This window comes from Clupea harengus, chromosome 22, assembly GCF_900700415.2.
Source record: "Clupea harengus chromosome 22, Ch_v2.0.2, whole genome shotgun sequence".
Lineage (NCBI taxonomy): Eukaryota > Metazoa > Chordata > Actinopteri > Clupeiformes > Clupeidae > Clupea > Clupea harengus.
In genome coordinates, this window is record NC_045173.1 from 7800159 (window position 1) to 7819620 (window position 19462).

Below are 19462 nucleotides of genomic sequence, written 5' to 3' on the forward strand. Positions count from 1 at the left end.
AATGATGAGGTTTGGCATGACCCGACCCAGGTTCTTTGTCTGACTATATCTCGCTACACACAGTGGGCTTCAGGCCTCTTACCCGGTGCATGTCGCCCAAGATACCGTTGTCGAGCACCTTAGCGTTGAGCTGAGATTCGGAGAGCTGCGGCCTGAGGAAGGGCGGCTGCACCGCCAGTGCTGTAGGCTTCCTCTTCCTGCCCAGGTACCTGAGGAGAGGGGGCGGCAGGACAGTGATCACCACACTGCTATTACATGACAACAGGGAAGACACCGCATCACACTTACACTTCAAGTGGCAACCAATCACACCCTTTACACCAAGAAAGAGGAGGACCTGAACGGACAAAGTCCGATAAAATAAAATAACAGATACAATGTGTGTGTGTGTCTGTGTGTGTGTGTGTGTGTGTGTGTGTGTATGCATGCGTCACAACCAACCTTGGTGCCTGGGAGCTACAGAGCACGTGCGAAATGTTCCTCGAGCAGCCATTAGTGAAAGGGTTCACACCCCCTCTAAACTTCCCTGTTACCTACAGGAAAAGACAAGGCGAGAGGGAGGGAGTGTGTGAGTAAGCTGGATTGTTTTGTTTTGATTGTTATGACTTATACAGTAATAATTTCTTATACATAAAAAAACAATATATATATTAAGACATGATAGAAAGAATGAGGTCAAAAAAATTTGGAAATATATAATTTTCGAGAAACTAAAGAAAAAAAAGAAATTACCGAAAAATAATACAGAAAGAGAAATAATCAAATATCAAAATGAAAAACAAATCATTACATAACTATCTAGTGTGAGATCTTTGTATGGTGGGATATGTGGTTAGTATCCCAGTGGATAGGGCATGTTTGCAAGGCATTAGTTATAATGGTGGGGTGATGGCGAGAAACCCATCAAAACAGCAGAGATGATGATGACCTCGTCTTTTATTAGATTACAATCCCTGTCTGTTTGTCCTAGGGCAGGCGGCTTGGTGTGGGGCCTCATATTTGTCATGGATTATATTCTGTTCTAGGAAGATTAATATTTCGCCCCACAAAAAAAAACATACAAACAAGATTACACACTCTAATACACCAACACAAACAGGCCAGTGAAGAGAGACAGGCCAGTGGAGAAACGCCAACAGAGCTAAGAGATGTAGAGCTGGACAGGGCATGTGGGAGCGGGGACACAGAACTCGTGGCGAACATAGGGCTCGCACAGCCCTGCGAATACACAGTGCCACATGTAAACACAGGAAACCATTCACACGCGCCCATCCCACGCAGGGTGTAACGACATGCAAACGTGTCCGGCCAAAATGATATCACCGATGACCTCAATGTTTGCACAGCTTGCACAATGCCCTTTGTATATTTGAATGGATTCACATCCCACTAATGATGTTAAGGTTAGATTCCCCAACATCCCTAGTCTAAGGATAAAAACAAAACAAGCTAACTTGACCTCTTCTTAACAGAGGAGAAAAACACACACACACACACACACACACACACACACACACACACACACACACACACACACACACACACACACACACACACACACACACACACACACCAACAACAACAACAACAACAAAAAACACACTCGCCCTTGCAAACAAGGAAGTGAGTCCGGTACATGTACCTGCTCATTGGTGGTCCTGCCTCGTGCCACCAGCACAATGTGGAAGCCAGTGAGGCCAGCCACCGGGATGAAGAACAGCCCTGCCACACACATGACCGCCATACTGGAGAGGGCAGGGGAGTCAAGGAAAGGAACACGGACAGATGCACACACACACCTGGTGTTGGTACAACATGCAACCCTCCAAACTATCACACTGTCACACACAGACACACACACACACACACACATCCATCTTTATCTATTCTTTTTTCATAGTAACACAGACCCCCACCCTCACCCCCTCTCTCACGCATCCAGATAAAGCCACAGGAAGGATACGTGACGGCGGAGTGCACATGGTCGAGCTGCTGTGTGTGATAGAGGATGAAGAGCAGGCCGAAGCCAAACACGCCCATGATGTGTGTGGTGAGCGACAGTAGGAACAGGAAGAAATAGCGGTAGTTCCTGCGCCCGATGCAGTTGTTTACCCATGGGCAGTGGTGGTCAAAGTCCTGCAAACAACACGCACACACAAATAAAAATTAGGCTATCATTTGCCTGACCAAATATCATATCTTTACAGTACGAAGCAGAAAAAATTAAAACACTACCGATTAATGGCAACACTCAGACATATTAATAATTAACACATTGCCAAGGTATCTCCTCTCCAGGGGATTGTGTGTGTGTGTGTGTGTGTGTGTGTGTGTGTGTGTGTGTTTACCTCCACACAGTTGTCACAGACGGAGCAATGGGAGCAGCGAGGGGGCCTGTAGAAACGGCAGGTGGAGCACCACTTCATGCGCACTTGAATCCCCCGGATCTCAACCGTCTTGTAGAGGGGAGCTCGGAAGTCATCCTCCTTATCCTCATCCTCGTCCGCTACACACAGACAGACAAACACAAAACACTTCACTTTCTTCACTTATTTCACCCACTGATCAGATCTTAAGCCTCCATTTTCACATTAACACAACACAGACAAAAACAGCACTCTAAAGAGAAAGACAAACCATGACTTTACCAGTCAAGGGGAAATCCTATGAAGTACACAGGCACAGACAGAGAGACAGACAGATAATAGCTTCTGGCTACCTCTGGGGAAGATGCCAGGGTCCATGAAGGTGGCCATGCAGAAGTTGGCCAGCACAAAGAGGAAGATGACTCCATTGTAGATGGGCACCGCCACAGAGAACTGCTCCGTCAGCCACGGACACCTGACAGAGAGAGGTAGGAAGGAAAAGATGAGACTGATATGTGTCGCGAGTTTGAGAGACAGAGAGAGAAAGAGATAAAGGAGTAGTCAAAGGCTCTAAGTGAGCAGAGCTAGGCTGAAGTTAATTAGTGAAAGCATTGCCGAACAATCCCTTTAAACTGAATGAGTCAAACGAGATTACAATGGAAGAAGTGTTTATGTATGAACATCTGAACAAACCTGAATGCAATCCCTTTCTGCATTCCATTGCAGCCTAAACATTATTATTATTATTTTTTTAAGAAAATGCACTGGTGTGGTGTGGCACTTCTTTTTCTGCCCTAGTTTAATTAGGCTACAATAGGTGAATAGAAATCACAAAAAATATCATTACTGTGTATTTACACCATATATGACATTTGTTTAGTTAAGTCGCACAAATTGGATTACTTCTTCTTGAGTCTTTCAAGGGGTTAAACCTTTTAAAACAAACATTTTATTCTTTTTAAGAAGCCTGCCAGGATATGTGTTAACATATCAAGGATATCCAAGATAGATTATTGCATCAACCCATAACACAGGTTTGCTCCTGCTTCCTTGCCCATACAGAAATCTTTTGTCAGATAGATAAATCAGACTTGGGCAGTGATGGTTTGTGATGGGCGCATTCACATGTAGCTGGATTTATAACTGTTATCTCATTAAATTAATTACTTACACATTATGTTATTCTTCCGTTCAGTTGTGAACATGTAAATAGTGTTCGAATATGACATTAAACTTAAGGCATTATGTTGCGTCCAGCAGTTCGTCTTGCACAGAGATGGCATTTAAAATTAAAAGCCCTTTCCCAAATTCATATTAAGGCCTATTAAAGGGGGATATGAGTGAGTAGAATATCAGCGAAGTAGGCCAGGAATGCTCAACACATTTTGAATAATCATATTTTCTGTTCAGTTTTCTTTAAACAATAGTACAGGATTACTTAGGATTACTTTTCTGAATATCAAAAATAAATGTGTGAATTTGGAAGTTACAGTTCAAAGGTTCAAACCAAGGCATGGCATTTTGTTTCAACTTAAATTTCAATAACTAAAATGGATGAAATCATATAAGTAGGGTAGTGAATATTCTCAGAAATCTGTGAAATCAAATCAGAATCTACGTCCCTATGCCTCCACCGCAGGAAATGAGGGTATAACACCAAAGACAAAACAAAGAAATATTAAAAAACAAAAACACTCATATAGATAATGTGGCTGATGTCTGTATCTCCCATTAATCTATTGTCTAGTACATGTGGAGTTTAATTAAAGAGAAACAAAAATCGCAAAATTTCACATATTTCTAGAAATACATTTTTGACTGCAAAATAGCGAACTCCTGGCACTGGCCTGCACTGGAGGCTCTGACTAAGTACGCAAACAGACTGAAAAATCATCAAAGAGACCGTCAAGGGAAAACAGGCTGAGAGACAATGAAAGGCAATACAGAGAAAGCAAAGGAGAGAGGGTAGAGAATGACAGTGTTTTTATTCACGCTAAGTGACAGATGTTGGCCTATTTTCCTCCTTTTTTCAGCACTTAATCGGGAGGATAAATGAAAATTGACAGATCAACAGCAACAAATGACAGAGAGGAGATGGTTGCAGAGCGAGAAAGAGAGACAGAAAGAGAGAGATGAGAAAGTGTCAAATTATGTCTGCATGGGCACCAGAGATTGGCTCTGCAGTTTCTGTTCTGTGTGTGTCCTGCATTGGGAGATGTGTACATGTATTCTTTTGTTCTTTTTGCAGCTTGTAGGCTTTGTATCTGATAATCAGCAAATTTGTATGCGTATATGTTAACAAAGTGATAAGAGATCGACTCAAAATGATAAATTGCTGTCTGCAAAATACAGTGAGGAGAACTTGTCAACAGGAGTCAAAACACTTAAGCATGCGTTTGTGAAATAATGCTGACTGCAATGGTATTGTTTGTTACTGGTGTAATGACATGCTTGTCTGCGAGAGGTCGGCTGCTCATATTACTCACGTGAAGCAGAAGAAGAGCGTGGTCGATCCGACCAGGAAGGCAGTCGCCGCGGAGACGGGCACATAGCGGCTCGGCCTGAAGGGTCGGTGTGGAACCGAGGCGTGTGGCGGGGGAGAGGGGCCGGCCACACCCCCTCCACTCTTACTGCCACCCGCCATCACCTACACCTGACCAAACAGCCACACACACACACACGCACGCCTGCAGTGGGAGCGTGTGGGTGGACCAAGGACAGAGATGAGATTGAGAACAAGAGGCGCAGAGAAAGGAAACACTAAATGGTTAGAGAGGGAGCACAAGCCGCCCCCCTCTACATCGGGTCGGGGGCTTTTGCATGGTCAAGGTGGGATGACTAGAAAGATAGAATAGCAACAAAGACAGAGAAATGCAGGCAGGAGGGGGACTTTTCCCTATTTAAATATCAAGGCCCAGTTGAGTATTAGAGTACTCAGTTAATAAAGAAGAAAAAAAACAAAGACGTAGGGCTTGTATATCAATGAGAGGCAACACCTCTCCATGGATTAGGTAGGTATTAGATTTGAGCTTGGCAGGAGCGATTCATAGGACAGCTCCGATAGCTGAGCTGCTTTAATGGCTGACATGCGACAGACTAATGTTTTTGGTGACAAGTGCACTAAATAAAGAAAGATAAAAGTAAAAAAAGGCTTAGTGAAAAAAGAATAGTTCAATGGCAATTTAACAAAAGATATCTGCAATATGGCTTAAATTAGAATATTTTGGTTTTAAAAATAAAACATTGAAAATAACTGATACACTTAGGCAAAAATCACTCAGTCCTAAATGCTGGATGAATTAGAAAAACATGTCTCTTCCTAGCAAGTAGGTGGGTCTGAGAGTTCTGGGGATCTATGTCTGTCAGCAATTAAGATGCAACAATGCTCAAACATCTGTGTCACACCTGGAACTACAGTCTCATATATGTCTTGTGTAATACAAAACAATAACGATTAAAAACGGTAGTGACAGCAAACACTGAGCAAGCTGATTTGGTTCTGCTGAGTGACTTACAGTACCAAGACAAGTAGAGAGGTAGAGGGCAACTGACACCGGTGGAGCTGACGATGATTAATGCTAGCGCTAGGCTCCTGAGGCGCTATCAATAGCACTTGGCCTGTGTACTTGTGGGGCTTTGACCTACAGGAACCAATATTTGGTACACAAGAAAGGTGGAGTGCAGGATATAAGAAACAAGAGGGTAAATAGAGGCGGAGAGAGACAAGTAAAGAGACACAAACAGAAAGCACTGAATGAATGACTTTGGATGTTAAGGGATGGGTCTTCCCACTCCAGTCCGTCTACAACTTAGGTAAAATTGTAATTTAAAAAAATAACAAAACAAGGCTCAGTCACTGGAAAAATTAGAGCAGTTTTGGTATGAACAACTGTTCCAGCAGTTGGGGTTGCTTTCCATTTGTACACATAAAAATCGGATAAAAAAAAAAAAAACCCAAACCAAAACAGAACTCAAGTCTCTCAGTCTCCCAGTTAAGTAAGTGGTCCGGAAACCTTTAGGTCGCTTCTGGATGGATCCCAAGTTCTGCTTGTTCGATGATGACTCATTCCCCAATCTATCAGCCTGAAGTGTGACTAATGAACAAGCTCCACAGCCGCTGCACTCACAGGGGGCACCTCAGGCAGTGTGCAGGAGAGCAGGAGAGCAGGAGAGCAGGCCCCAGCACTCTGCAGAGGACTAGAGGGGCCCTAACAGACTCCCAAGGCCCACTCAACCTTCATGGGGGGCAGTCAGCTGTTGAGCCCACAGACTAGGCTGGCCTTTGCTGCAGACTGCGGAGAGTAAGGCAGAGGAAGGGTGTCAGTCTCTAGGCACTACCCTCTGTCGCCATCGTCCTCCTAACACAGAGCTCTTTAAATACACACATACACACTCTTCCAAAACCAGGGGCAAATTAAGGTGAGCTGAGGGTTCTTTTTCCGTTATGGAGACAGATGAGGTGAACTTTGAATTTGGCTTAAAAACAAAGAAGGAAGGAAAAGCACACAGGAAAAAAAAAGTCCTAAACAAAAAAACAAACAAAGAGGGAACACAGCCAGTCCTCTGGGGAGTGGGTGAGGATTTCCTCTTGGTGTGTCAGCTCCAAGCGTGCGAGTTTAGGTCAAGCCCAGCTGTTTTCTCCTAGCAAGCCAGTGGACGACACGTCGAGAGAGGGGGGGCGGTTATGTAACCGGCTGGATAAGGTGCACTTCTGGGAGAACGCCCTGAGCCATTCCAACACCTCCTTCCCTTGGGTTAATAATGTAGGCAACAGGAGCACTTAGGAGAAAAGGGTTCCGCGGTGCCTCAGGGACCTTCCGCCTGTCGGTGTGTACGTGTGTGTGAGAGAGATGGAGGTAATCCCTTACATGAGCGATAAGTCCAACAGGTCAGCACGATGGAGTTGTGAGGACGCCACGGCCTGCCGGAGAAGACAGATGCTCTTTCGTGACTGGGAGGGGTTGCTGAGAGGCACTCCTGTAGATAGAGAGGAAAGGAATTCATGGTCAAACAAACAAACAATAAAAAAGAAAGTTACCTAAAACACAAAACATAATTTAAAAAAAAACATTGCCATCACGTCTATCCCTGCTCTATGAACACCTGTTTGAAATCATTCTCATTAAAATACTCTTGATTAGCCAAGTCATGCGAGTTCAGCTAATCTTTTTTTTTTTTTTTACAATTATATAAGTAATTCTGACATTTGCCCATGAAAATGAAGTAATTGGCCTACTTTGTTGTGCGCCAGAGAGACATTTGGGTTGTCAGTATGGGCTCATGCCAAAGCTTTTTTCACAAAAATGAAGAGTAGACCAATGAGCAATTAGTAGCACTATTATTAGGCTGGTTTTGAGTTTGTCAACAGAGCCAATTTGGCATGCATGTTGAAGAATTAACGAGGATATTCTAAATATTCTGATATTGCAGCCTTAATGAAACATTAAGTATAAATCTACACTCTAGCTTAAGCTTGTGGGTGTTAATCACAAGCATTAATTTAAGTTTTGGACAGGAAGCTACAGCTAAACATTTTTACAAGGCATGAGCTAGGCGCTGTGGAATGGGCCTTTAAATTTCATAGAGTAGTCAATCTCTCTGATCTAGGGCTGGGCGATAGAACGGTAAAGGTCAGGTATTTAGCAGACACTTTTATCCGAAGCGACTTACAGAGGCACAGTGCAGCAGTCAATTGAACCCAGGACGTCCGCTTACCGGATGGTGACACAGGCCACTGATTCACTGCGTCCCATATATTGAATATATCGGAAAGATAACATATCGCAAACACACATAATAGATGGGTTATTACCTACGCTAACAAACATAGCCTAGGCCTATGTCAACTGCTGTAAAACTTTAAACTGTACTTCTGTCGTCTTGCATCACTCCCATCAGATCACGGTTTGGTCATCCTGATGTGTTGTTCTCCCTGTCATTTGACTACGTTGTTGCACATCACATATCAGTCTATGAATATTATGAAACTGAGCTGGATCTGATTAATCTGGTAAATTGGTGAGTCCGTGAGAAATCTATAAAACGTTTTCGTTACTTTCATTTAGAAATAGTGATTGTAACATCTTGTGGCCTATGTAAAGATTTAGCTAAATCAATACTGACATTTGATATTTTATTCTGTTACATGTGTTCACAATATTTATTGTAGAGTGCCATTGCCACCTACTTTTTTTTCTCTGTATTGCTGGTATTAAATACTAAAACCAGTATGTGTAGAATAGGGCTGGGCGATATGGAACCAGTATGTGTAGAATAGAGCTGGGCGATATGGTGGGAATGGCATATTATTAAAATTGTAAATCGTATATAAGACTGCAAAACTGATGGCAAAATATGGTTTAGAAAAAACTAACTGAGACAATGCACATTTCAAATTTTGCTATTTTTTTGTTCTCACAACTGAACAGAGAAAACCAAACTTGACTTCTATGCATCTCACACCAAATAATACACTGTTTATATACATTGTTAAGAATACACTGTTTATATTCATACTATTTGGTCTCTCTCACCGATTCTCACAAGTCAGCCTTGAAAGCTAGCAACTCTGCATTAAAAGGGAACCCATTGCCATGCCCTATGCGTACGATTTCATAAACACAGTGCAGACTTTACGTTTGCGTGGATTGCTCCTTCCAATTAGACAAAACTAACTGAGACAATGCACATTTCAAATCTATCTTGCTATTTGACTTTATTCACAACTGACCAGAGAAAAACAAAACAAAACGAGAAATTATATTTTTCTTAGACACGATTGGCCATTATGTGTGCATTGTGGTTTCACTTCATGATACCTAAGAGCAGCGAATTTCACCGCATCCCTTCCATCAAATGATAAGATGCACACTTCCCACTCCATCCCAGGTACCGTACACCTGCTTTATGACTTCACCAGAATTATGCTGCCACATACAGTTATCAGAATCAGAATCAGAATCCTTTTAATGGCCAAGTATATTTACATATACAGGAAATTATCTTGGTGGTTGGTGCATAGGACATAAAACACATAACATAACAACAAAATAGCAAAAACAAGAATAAAAGACAAATACAGAATATTAGATAATAATAAATAATTGTGAATTGGAATTGGCAAACCCAGAGTCAGTGTGATGCAGGGGGCTTGTTTGTGAGCACCACTGCCGTGGGGAAAAAACTGTTCAGGTGGCGCGAGGTTTTGGTCTTTATAGCCCGGAACCTTCTGCCAGATGGGAGTCTTTGGAATAGGTGGTGACCGGGATGGGAAGGATCAGCGATGATCTTGCATGCTCTCTTGCTGGTCCTGGAGTGGAACAGGTCTAGGAGAGACGGCAGGTCGCAGCCGATGACCTTCTCGGCTGACCGAATGATCCGCTGCAGTCTGCCTTTGTCCTTTGCAGTAGAGGCAGCGAACCAGATGGTAATAGATGAGGTGAGGATTGACTCAATGATGGCTGTGTAGAACTCGACCATCACTTTCTGCGGCATGTTGAATTTTTTTAGCTGCCGAAGGAAGAACATCCTTTGCTGGGCCTTCTTGATTGTGGAGGTGATGTTCTCCGCCCACCTTAGGTCCTGTGCCATAATTGTTCCCAGGAATCTGAAAGACTCCACAGTGTTAACTGGGGAGTCACACATGATGAGGGGGATGGTTGCGGCTGGGCTCCTCCTGAAGTCTGCTACCATCTCTACTGTTTTACAGGCGTTCAGCTCCAGGTGATTCTGGCTGCACCAGAAAGCCAGGCTGTCAACTTCTTTTCTGTAGGCTGCCTCGTCGCCATTGGAGATTAGTCCAATGAGGGTTGTGTCATCCGCAAATTTAAGGAGTTTGACAGAGGGGTGGCTGGAGGTGCAGTTGTTGGTGTAGAGGGAGAAGAGTAGAGGAGAGAGCACACAACCTTGTGGGGCTCCAGTGCTGATGGTCCGGGGCTCCGAGACAAGCTTGCCCAGCCTCACACGCTGCTTCCTGTCTGACAGGAAGTCAGTGATCCACCTGCAGGTGGGCTCAGGCACGCTCAGCTGTGTTAGCTTGTCTTGGAGGAGAGCTGGGGCGATGGTGTTGAATGCGGAGCTGAAATCCACAAACAGGATCCTGGCGTAGGTGCCGGGGGAGTCAAGGTGCTGGAGGATGAAGTGGAGTCCCATGTTAATTGCGTCATCTACAGACCTGTTGGCTCTGTAGGCAAACTGCAGTGGGTCGAGGAGGTGGTTGGTGATGGCCTTGAGGTGGGTCAGCACGAGGCGCTCAAAGGTCTTCATTACCACAGAGGTCAGGGCGACTGGTCTATAGTCATTAAGGCCTGTGATCCTCTGCTTTTTGGGAACGGGGATGATGGTGGAGGTTTTAAAGCAGGCAGGGACCACGCATTCAGCCAGTGAGGTGTTAAAGATGTCCGTGAACACTGGAGACAGCTGGTCCGCACAGTACCTTAGTGTGGAGGGAGAGACAGCATCTGGTCCAGCTGCTTTGCGGGGGTTCTGTCTTTTTAAGAGCTTATTGACATCCCTCTCCTGAATGGAGAGAGGTGTGATGGGGGGGAGAGGGCTGTCTGGGATAATTCTGTGGGAGAGGGTGGAGTCTTTGTCCAGGCTGGGAAGAGTAGATGTGATAGCTGTGGTGGGGACAGGGTTAGGACTGGTCCATTGTCTGTCGAATCTACAGTAGAAGTCATTCAGATCATTTGCCAGTCTAAGGTCTTCCATAGAGTGGGGGGATTTGGTTTTGCAGCCTGTGATCACCTGAAGGCCTTTCCAGACTGACGAGGAGTCATTGGCTGCAAATTGATGTTCCAACTTCTTAGAGTACTGTCGTTTGGCCTCCTTAATCTCCTTGCCAAAAGAGTATTTCGCCAGTCTGAACCTATCCTTGTCCCCACTCTTGAAAGCCTCCTCCTTCTCCAAACGAAGCTGTTTGAGTCTTGCAGTGAACCAGGGCTTGTCGTTGTTGTAGATAACCCTGGTGCGTGTTGGAATACAGCTGTCCTCGCAGAAGCTAATGTATGACGTCACAGCCTCTGTATATTCGTCCAGACTGCTGGAAGAAGTTCTAAAAATGTCCCAGTCTGTGTCATCCAGGCAGCCACGCAGCTCCTCCACAGCTTCTCTGTTGTTCCAGTTTTTTGTTCTCCGCACAGCAGGTTTAGAAATTTTAAGTTTTTGTCTGTAAGCCGGGATCAGGTGAATAAGAGCGTGGTCGGAAAGCCCCAGAGCAGCGTGTGAAACTGCATGATAAGCCCTGCTGATGGTGCTGTAGCAGTGGTCCAAAGTATTCTCCTCCCTGGTCGGGCATTTGACTAACTGTTTGTATTTCGGGAGTTCGTGAGTGAGGTTGCCCTTATTGAAATCTCCAATGACAATAACAGGAGAATATGTATTATCTCTCCTACTCTCCACTCCTAATATCTGATCAGCGAGTTGACGTTGAGCCTCTCGCACGTCAGCTTGCGGTGGGATGTAAACTCCAGCTAGAATAAAAGAAGTGAATTCACGGGGAGAGTAGAACGGTCTGCAGGTGATGAAAAATGATTCTAAGTCGGGAGAACAGGATTGTAATATCACTTTCACGTCATTGCACCAACACTGGTTTATATAGAAACAAATCCCTCCGCCTTTTGATTTGCCTGAAAGAATCGGATCGCGGTCTGCACGTAACAGCTGAAAGCCGGTCAGCTGTGCTGCAGAGTCCGGTGTGGATTCAGTCAGCCAGGATTCCGTAAAACACAAGACAGAAGAAAGAGAAAAGTCCCTGTTAGTCCTGATGAGAAGGCGTAGTTCATCAATTTTGTTGCACAGTGAGCGGACGTTGGAGAGGAGAATACTCGGTAGAGGCGACCGCACACCTCTCTTCCTAAATCGCACCAGGGCTCCTGCGCGTTTTCCTCTCTGTCTCCTTCTCACTGTGTGGTCAAGGCCTTGGATTATTAGGTCTAGTAAATCCACGGGAGAGGCGAGAAAGTTGGGACATAAATCAGATGGTGTTGAGTCCCTGATGTTAAGTATCTCATCTCTCGTAAAAATAATCCGTGACATCGCCATAGCAACACAATAACAAAATAAGAAAAATCAAAAAAAGATCCGCGTTGAGTCGTAATAAACAGAATTAAAGACTAAAACTAACACAGTTTGTGACAATAAGACAAAATAATCCGATTTGATTCGCAATAAACAGAATTAAACACTAATTAAAGACTAAAAACAAACACAGAAGTGTGCACCAACACACCGAGGCAGCCATACCAGGCGCCATCACCATGACAATGTGCAAAAGAATAGCAGTCTCACATCACTAATGTGTTTAAGTACTGATTTTGGCAGAAATGATGATACAACATGGGAACTAATTCATGACTAGGTGCAGCAGAGCAATGGCCAAACAACAGACTTAACAGACATGACATGCATGCTGCTGATTCGGGGTAATTGACTAATTTAATGAAAGGTGTTCAAATGGGTGTGTTCAAATTAATAGCAGTGTGGAGTTCAATTAGGGAGGTCAATCAGTCGGTGAAGAAATGGTGTCAATAATGGCCCTTATTTAAGGAAGGAAGGCAGCAGGGGTTGTACCTGCTGCTTTTAGCCCTTGTCCAGTGGTAAAATGGGTCGATCTAGACATTGCACTGAAGAGAAGAGAACTCTTATAAAAAAGTTGATTGGAGAGGGGAAAACTTATAAAGAAGTGGAGAAAATAATTGGCTGCTCAGCTAAAATTATCTCCAATGCTTTAAAATGGCAAAGAAAACCAGAAAAACGTGGGAGAAAAAGGAATACCACCATCCGCGTAGATCGTAAAATAACAAGAATGGCAAAGAAACAACCAATGATCAGCTCCAGAGAGATCAAAGAAAATCTTCATTTGCCTGTGAGTACTTCAACGATCAGAAGACGCCTATGTGAAGCCAAACTATTTGCAAGAAACCCTCGTAAAGTACCACTGCTGAAAAAAAGACATGTATTGAAAAGGTTACAGTTTGCCAAAGAACACATTGACTGGCCGAAAGAGAAGTGGCGCAATGTTCTATGGACAGATGAGAGCAAGATTGTTCTTATTGGGTCTAAAGGCCGTAGACAGTTTGTGAGACGACCCCCAAACACTGAATACAAGCCACAGTACACTGTGAAGACTGTAAAACATGGAGGTGCGAGCATAATGGTTTGGGGATGTTTCTCATACTTTGGAGTGGGGCCCATTTATCGCATAACAGGCACCATGGACCAGTTTCAGTACGTTCAAATACTGGAAGAGGTCATGTTGCCTTATGCTGAGGAAGAAATGCCCTTAAAATGGGTGTTTCAGAAGGACAACGACCCCAAACACACCAGCAAGCGGGTAACATCCTGGTTCCAGACCAACAAAATTGATGTGATGAAGTGGCCAGCCCAATCCCCGGACCTCAATCCGAATGAGAATTTGTGGAGTGACCTGAAGAATGCAGTTTTTGATGCAAAACCCAAGAATGCAGAAGATCTGTGGAGTGTAGTCCAGTCAGCTTGGGCTGCAATTTCTGTTAGCAGGTGTCAAATGTTAGTTGACACGATTTGGGAAAATAATCTAATTGCGATTTTTTACCAAAATATTGCGATTGCGATTTAATATGCGATTTTTTTTTTGTATCCTCTTTTTTTCCCAACAAAACGTAATGAATGATTTAAATATGACCAACACAATATTAAATACATTTAGTGTAAAATATTCTTTCCCACATTTCCCACAGAACAACAAATAGGTGGCTTTGCCACTGCGCATTTAAGTAATTTAAAAAAAAAGTAATTTTAAGTATAAACACTAGGCATGCACTTTTTAAACACTGTGTGCAAAATTTACCATCTTAAAAAAAAAAAAAAAAACACGATTTTAGACCACGTTTTTTAATCGCGAACGTTGCGGTTAGAAAATCGCGTTCTATCATATCGCGATTAAATCGCAAATGCAATTAATCGTTCAGCCCTACTAAATATTAGTTCAGTGCTTAAAGTAGGGGCTAAATCTTCATTTAATTTTAAAGTTTATACTGTAAATATTCCAGTTCGTAAATGAAAATGCAGATACTGCTATTTTTTTGAACAGCCGAATAATCTTTTTCTTTATTTTCAGTTAAAAAAAAAAAAAAAAGTTCATTTTTTCATGTGGAATTGAATGTGTGCTGCTCCTAGTGCCTTTGTATGTATTGAAATAAATGCTATTAGGAACATGGAACTTTTTCTCTGTTGTTTTAAACACACTGCTATTATTTTGCACATAACTGTAAATGCAAGAGAATGCCAGTTGAAGCCGATGTGTTCATCATCTCTACATGTGTGTGTGTGTGTGTGTGTGTGAGAGAAATAGATGAAAAATCCCTGTTGCAAGTCTTTTTTTGTTCCACTTTCCATTCTAAAGACAAAACATGTGAAACAAGATGAGATTGAGGAGAGTTGTTTTGCCCAAGAGGAGGAGGATGAGAGGGAGTGGCAAGAACAAGAGGGTGATGTTCCACTAAATAAATGTTCACAGTTTAAATCAATAGTTATTCACTCAAAATGGGAGAAGAGGGAAGACATGAAATACATAGACAGAAAGAGGAGGGACCGGAAAGGAGAGCGAGAAAAAGGACAGAAATGTAAGTGACAGAGAGACAATGGTAGACTGAATAGGTTCAAAGAAATAAGAAACCCAATCCTTCGTTCTCCAGGTGTTATCGGTCACTGTGTGTATTTATGGTAGCGGCTCACCGGACCCCTTGATTGGCCTCTGACGCTCTACATACAAGTCTGACCCCATACAACCTAACTTGAAGGTGGGCGTGCACCTGACTCAGCAACACCAGTTAGAGACTGCTAACCCACAGACCCTGCAACACACTTACCATGATGCAGTGTTTTTGTGTGTGTGTGTGTGTGTGTGTGCATTGACATGCCAGCATGCGCGTGCTTGTATTGTCACCATGTGTGCCCCCCTCTTCTCCAACAAACCCTCCATAGATCTTCTCACATTGGGGTATACTTGTGCGAAACCCTACGTCTGTCTCACGGGTGAGCTGGCTGACGTATGCCAAATACCTCATGCCTTCTGGTGCCAAGAATGGCTTTAAATGATCCGACACATCTAGGCTTCTATCTGTATATGTGACTTTCGTTTTGCAAAAGCAGATGTGACGGTCCAGTTTTCTCCAGATAGCTGAGTCACCAGGAAAACAGAGCATTGCTCGCACTCATTCCCTTTACATGTTTTCTCTTTTCTCATCATCTAACCGACAGGCATAGCAATGCTGGGTACAATGAGCCACACTAGATACTTCCATTCCCACGAATAAAACATGACACAAACAATACACACAAACCTTGTCAAACACACAATACTGTGCATCATCAGAGACAGCAAAACAGAGCCGCACTGGCAGATCCTTACATGATTCAAGGCGGACTGAATATTTATACACGTTTTCAATTCTGAACTCCGATTCACCTCACAAACATTCATGAAACTGTTCCCCCAAACAAGCATAAGCAATAAGAGCTACACTCAAATAAATGCAAACTCAATCTTTTGTTTCTCAACATACTCGGAGGAATGGAATTGTAATCTCCCAACACTATGCTTTTAGAGCTAGTAGGTCAGGTCAGTGCACAATGTGACCCAATCCAAACTCGCAGTCTGGTTTCTCACAGGCCACCACTGAGGCTCTAAATGTGCTTCTGACCGCGAGGCTGTTGAACCAACCCATTGCAGATCTACGGAGACTGACACAACTACAGGACTGGTGGGCTTGCAAAGATCAGACTGCAGCAGAGGGATTCATATTCACAGGATCTTTTATTAAACTGTGCAAAGCACAGCCTCACTGCCTAGGCCTTTGGCATGCGGGGCATCACTTTCATCTAGTACAAAGAAGATGCAACAGATAAAGAAAACTAGAAACAGTTCAGTATGCCAGAACAATAAAACAGCTACACATGGCATGGAATTCTACACAATTGATTTCTAAACTAATTTCTGGCCCTTTTCTGTAAATAAAGTGAGTTTTGGCATCAACAGCTGCTTAGATTCAAAATATCAATACTCAATACCCTCAATACTACCTTGAATATTACAATTAGCATCCACTAAATTTCCATTTTAGGTTACCTCCTGACCCTTACTCTGACCTTTTTTGGGGTTAATCTCATATTCTCAGTTCCTTACTTGAGATATTTTCATAGGTTACACAGGCACAAACACTTTCAGTTTCACTACTTCACAAACAGGCCAGCTGGTCATTGCCTTTAGTGGCCTGGACAAACTCAGCTGTACATGATCTACACATTCATTACTTCTAAATCAAAGCGTAAGTTGGCTTTGTTAGTGAGAAATCAAAAATGTATGTTTTCTAACCAGCTTTCACACTCCCTGCTCTGCATGTTATCCACCCTTCCCTATTCTGCATATCTGACAAAAACACTCTTGATTAAGAGCACTATAATTACACCAAAATTAATGCTGTGACCAGGAGATGGACTGAAAACCCCATTATTGTAAAAAGAGGATAAACGCTTTCATCACACAATTGATATAATGAAGGTCGCATTTAACTTTGACCAGTTAACTAGACCACCCAGCCTAAATGGTTCCCTGAGGAGTGAATGCATCTCAAATCTTAAAACTCAAAATTGTCCCAAACCACCATGACACACACACAGTACTGCATTGATGTCTATACATTGTTGCCGGGTGACAACCTTCTATATAAACCCTGAAGCAATTGACAGGATTGTCAACCCTCACGCTTTTGGGTTGAGACAGAACAAAAAAAAAATCCTTTGAAGTCTATGCATCTCACACCAAAGAATGCACTGTTATATACATACTATTTGGCGTCTCATCGATTCTCACAAGTCAGCCTCGAAAGCTAGCAACTAGGGAACCCATTGCCATGCCCTATGCGTACGATTTCATAAACACAGTGCAGAGGTTACGTTTGTGTGGATTGCTCCTTCCAATTACCATGCCACATTATGGCACCAATGTGATGCCGACGGACCGCATCCAAATTTCGTCTCCAAAAAGTTTGATGGTGTCTGTAACGTTAGCTGTGTGATGCCAAAGAAACAACCAAGTTACCATTTTAAGGCGCACGCTGAACATCCCAACACGTAGACTACGAAGTAAGCACAATGATTGAACATTAACGTTAGTTCAAACTTCACCCAAAGCATAACCTTACATTTTGTATTTGTGGAGAAGATTCAGATTATCTTCTGAGACTACGATGAAAAGTGCTAGTGTTTATCGCCAGCAACACAGATAACTAAGTGAAGTGCAACCACTCGACAATAACTACTAGTCTGAAACACTTATCTATTGTATAAAGATGATTCTATATTTGTATCGTATTAATTGCCCAATAGCATTTTAGTACCTGGTAATTTAGCATACATCATCTGCCTGGTATGAACCAGACGGTCTATTAATGTAGGGTGTGTTTTCGTTGCGGCTCCACATTTCATTAGGCCACAAGATGAATCCTCGGATTTCCTTGGTCCGTCTCCCTCACAGGATTGCGTTCCCACCTCGACAATCTTTGTCGAACAGGCCGATGTGTCACTTGGCCCAGGGTGGAGAAGGCAAATCCAGATAGAGATCACTGACCAACGCTATTTTGGCTAACTAGCTAGCGTTACCGAATATGTAACGTTAAAGAATCGTGTCAGTATTTGGATTGCTACTGCAATTAACCTTAGCTATGTCTGATAATACTTGACAACTACAACTGTTACCCACTTAGTTGACAGGATAGACAATGGGCAATTAACACGGTAACCAAAAACCAATACGTGGTATCAACTGGGGTTATTTGCCGGCGCTAACCATCTTTCCTTCCATGTTCTCTTGCTAGCTTGATATTTAACGTTATTAGCCAGTACCACGGGCAAGTTTACCACCAGTATTCCAGGCGGTGAAAAAATTATTAGAAAGTCACGACAGTGTAACCCATTTTAGGTTACGTTAATCTAACCGCGAGATAGTTGGCTAATGCCGTTTCTTGGACAGTTTTATTCCACTTATCTGTTCACGATAATTGACGGGTAATGTCAAATCACAGGGCGAGCAAATTGGTCACAGCTCCCTAGTTACCAGCTAAAATCACAGGTAAAATGCTAGTTGGCTAGCTATATAGACAGTTCTTGAACCTGCCACTCAGCTGTATAAAAATCTAGCTAACAGTGCACGTCGATTACTACGGGACACTGAACGTTAATCATGCCTCATATCATGCACTGTGGTCAGTTCAAATAGTCAGGTAAAATAAAGAGGTAAGAAACAGTATTGTTGGTTCCATTGACAGATAATATGTACCGCAGCTAGTTATCTGCTCCGGTAGCTAAGTGAGTATGCAACCTAGCACAACAATGTTAGGAAATGTATGTTAACGTTAGCTAATGGTCTCACCAATTCTTCAACGTCGTCCAAAAGAAACAGAAATTACCTTTCTTCTGTTCTCCTGTGATGGGATGTTGATATTTGATCAGTCCATTTTGTTCACTCTGTACTGAATATTGTCAGAGTAAACACATAGCCCACCTAACGTAAGCTAGCTATGTTAATGTTTGCCATCCAGTGTATATGGGTAGTTAGCAAGGTAACTTACTGGAAAGCTAGCTAGCTGTGATGCCTAACTAGCCAGCTAGGTTAGCCACCTAGCGTTAGCTTTTCCATCAAAATGTAATGACATTCACTTTGGAAGAAAGGAACACAGCTTTGAATCTTGTTTCATTCGGTAGCTTTACGTGTAGTCATATCTCGCTGCGAATATGACAAGCAATTTCTAACCCTATACGAATGATTTTCGGTTGAATTAAACCAGGTTGTGAGGTTGACTATCTTGCAACGCCTTTTCGTCTTCAACCAGTTACATTTTTCGAATCACTTCGGCCACGAGCCTGCCCGAACGATCTTCGTGTCCCACCTAATGCGGCACTATTGGCTGAGTTGGCAGTCAATAGAATTAAGACAACCAATGGAATATCGTTTCATGTTTTTTCCCCAACCAACCCAGAAGAGAGTAGGAACGAGCTATCTAATTTTTCTATGGTACTGCCATCGGAGAGGCTGTAAAGTCAGGATGTAAATCAGCTAA

The 19462-nt window shown here is 43.0% G+C and overlaps 1 protein-coding gene across 4 annotated transcripts; it reads right to left on the reverse strand.

Moving 5' to 3' along the window:
• Positions 1-33: 33 nt before the first annotated feature.
• zdhhc5a (zinc finger DHHC-type palmitoyltransferase 5a) lies at positions 34-19462 on the reverse strand. 4 transcript variants are annotated; one of them, XM_031559584.2, is made up of 9 exons: positions 18775-19462; positions 7235-7343; positions 4853-5053; positions 2720-2841; positions 2349-2506; positions 1964-2136; positions 1643-1745; positions 442-533; positions 34-209 (listed from the first exon to the last, which is right to left on the reverse strand). In XM_031559584.2, exons 3-9 carry the CDS (start codon positions 5008-5010, stop codon positions 44-46), a joined length of 972 nt encoding a protein of 323 aa, XP_031415444.1. In that variant the 5' UTR covers positions 5011-5053; positions 7235-7343; positions 18775-19462; the 3' UTR covers positions 34-43. The 4 variants fall into 4 exon arrangements, with proteins under 4 accessions (XP_031415444.1, XP_031415442.1, XP_031415443.1 ...); XM_031559582.2 differs by having other exon boundaries at positions 4853-6658; positions 18775-19460; XM_031559583.2 differs by having other exon boundaries at positions 4853-7343; positions 18812-19460.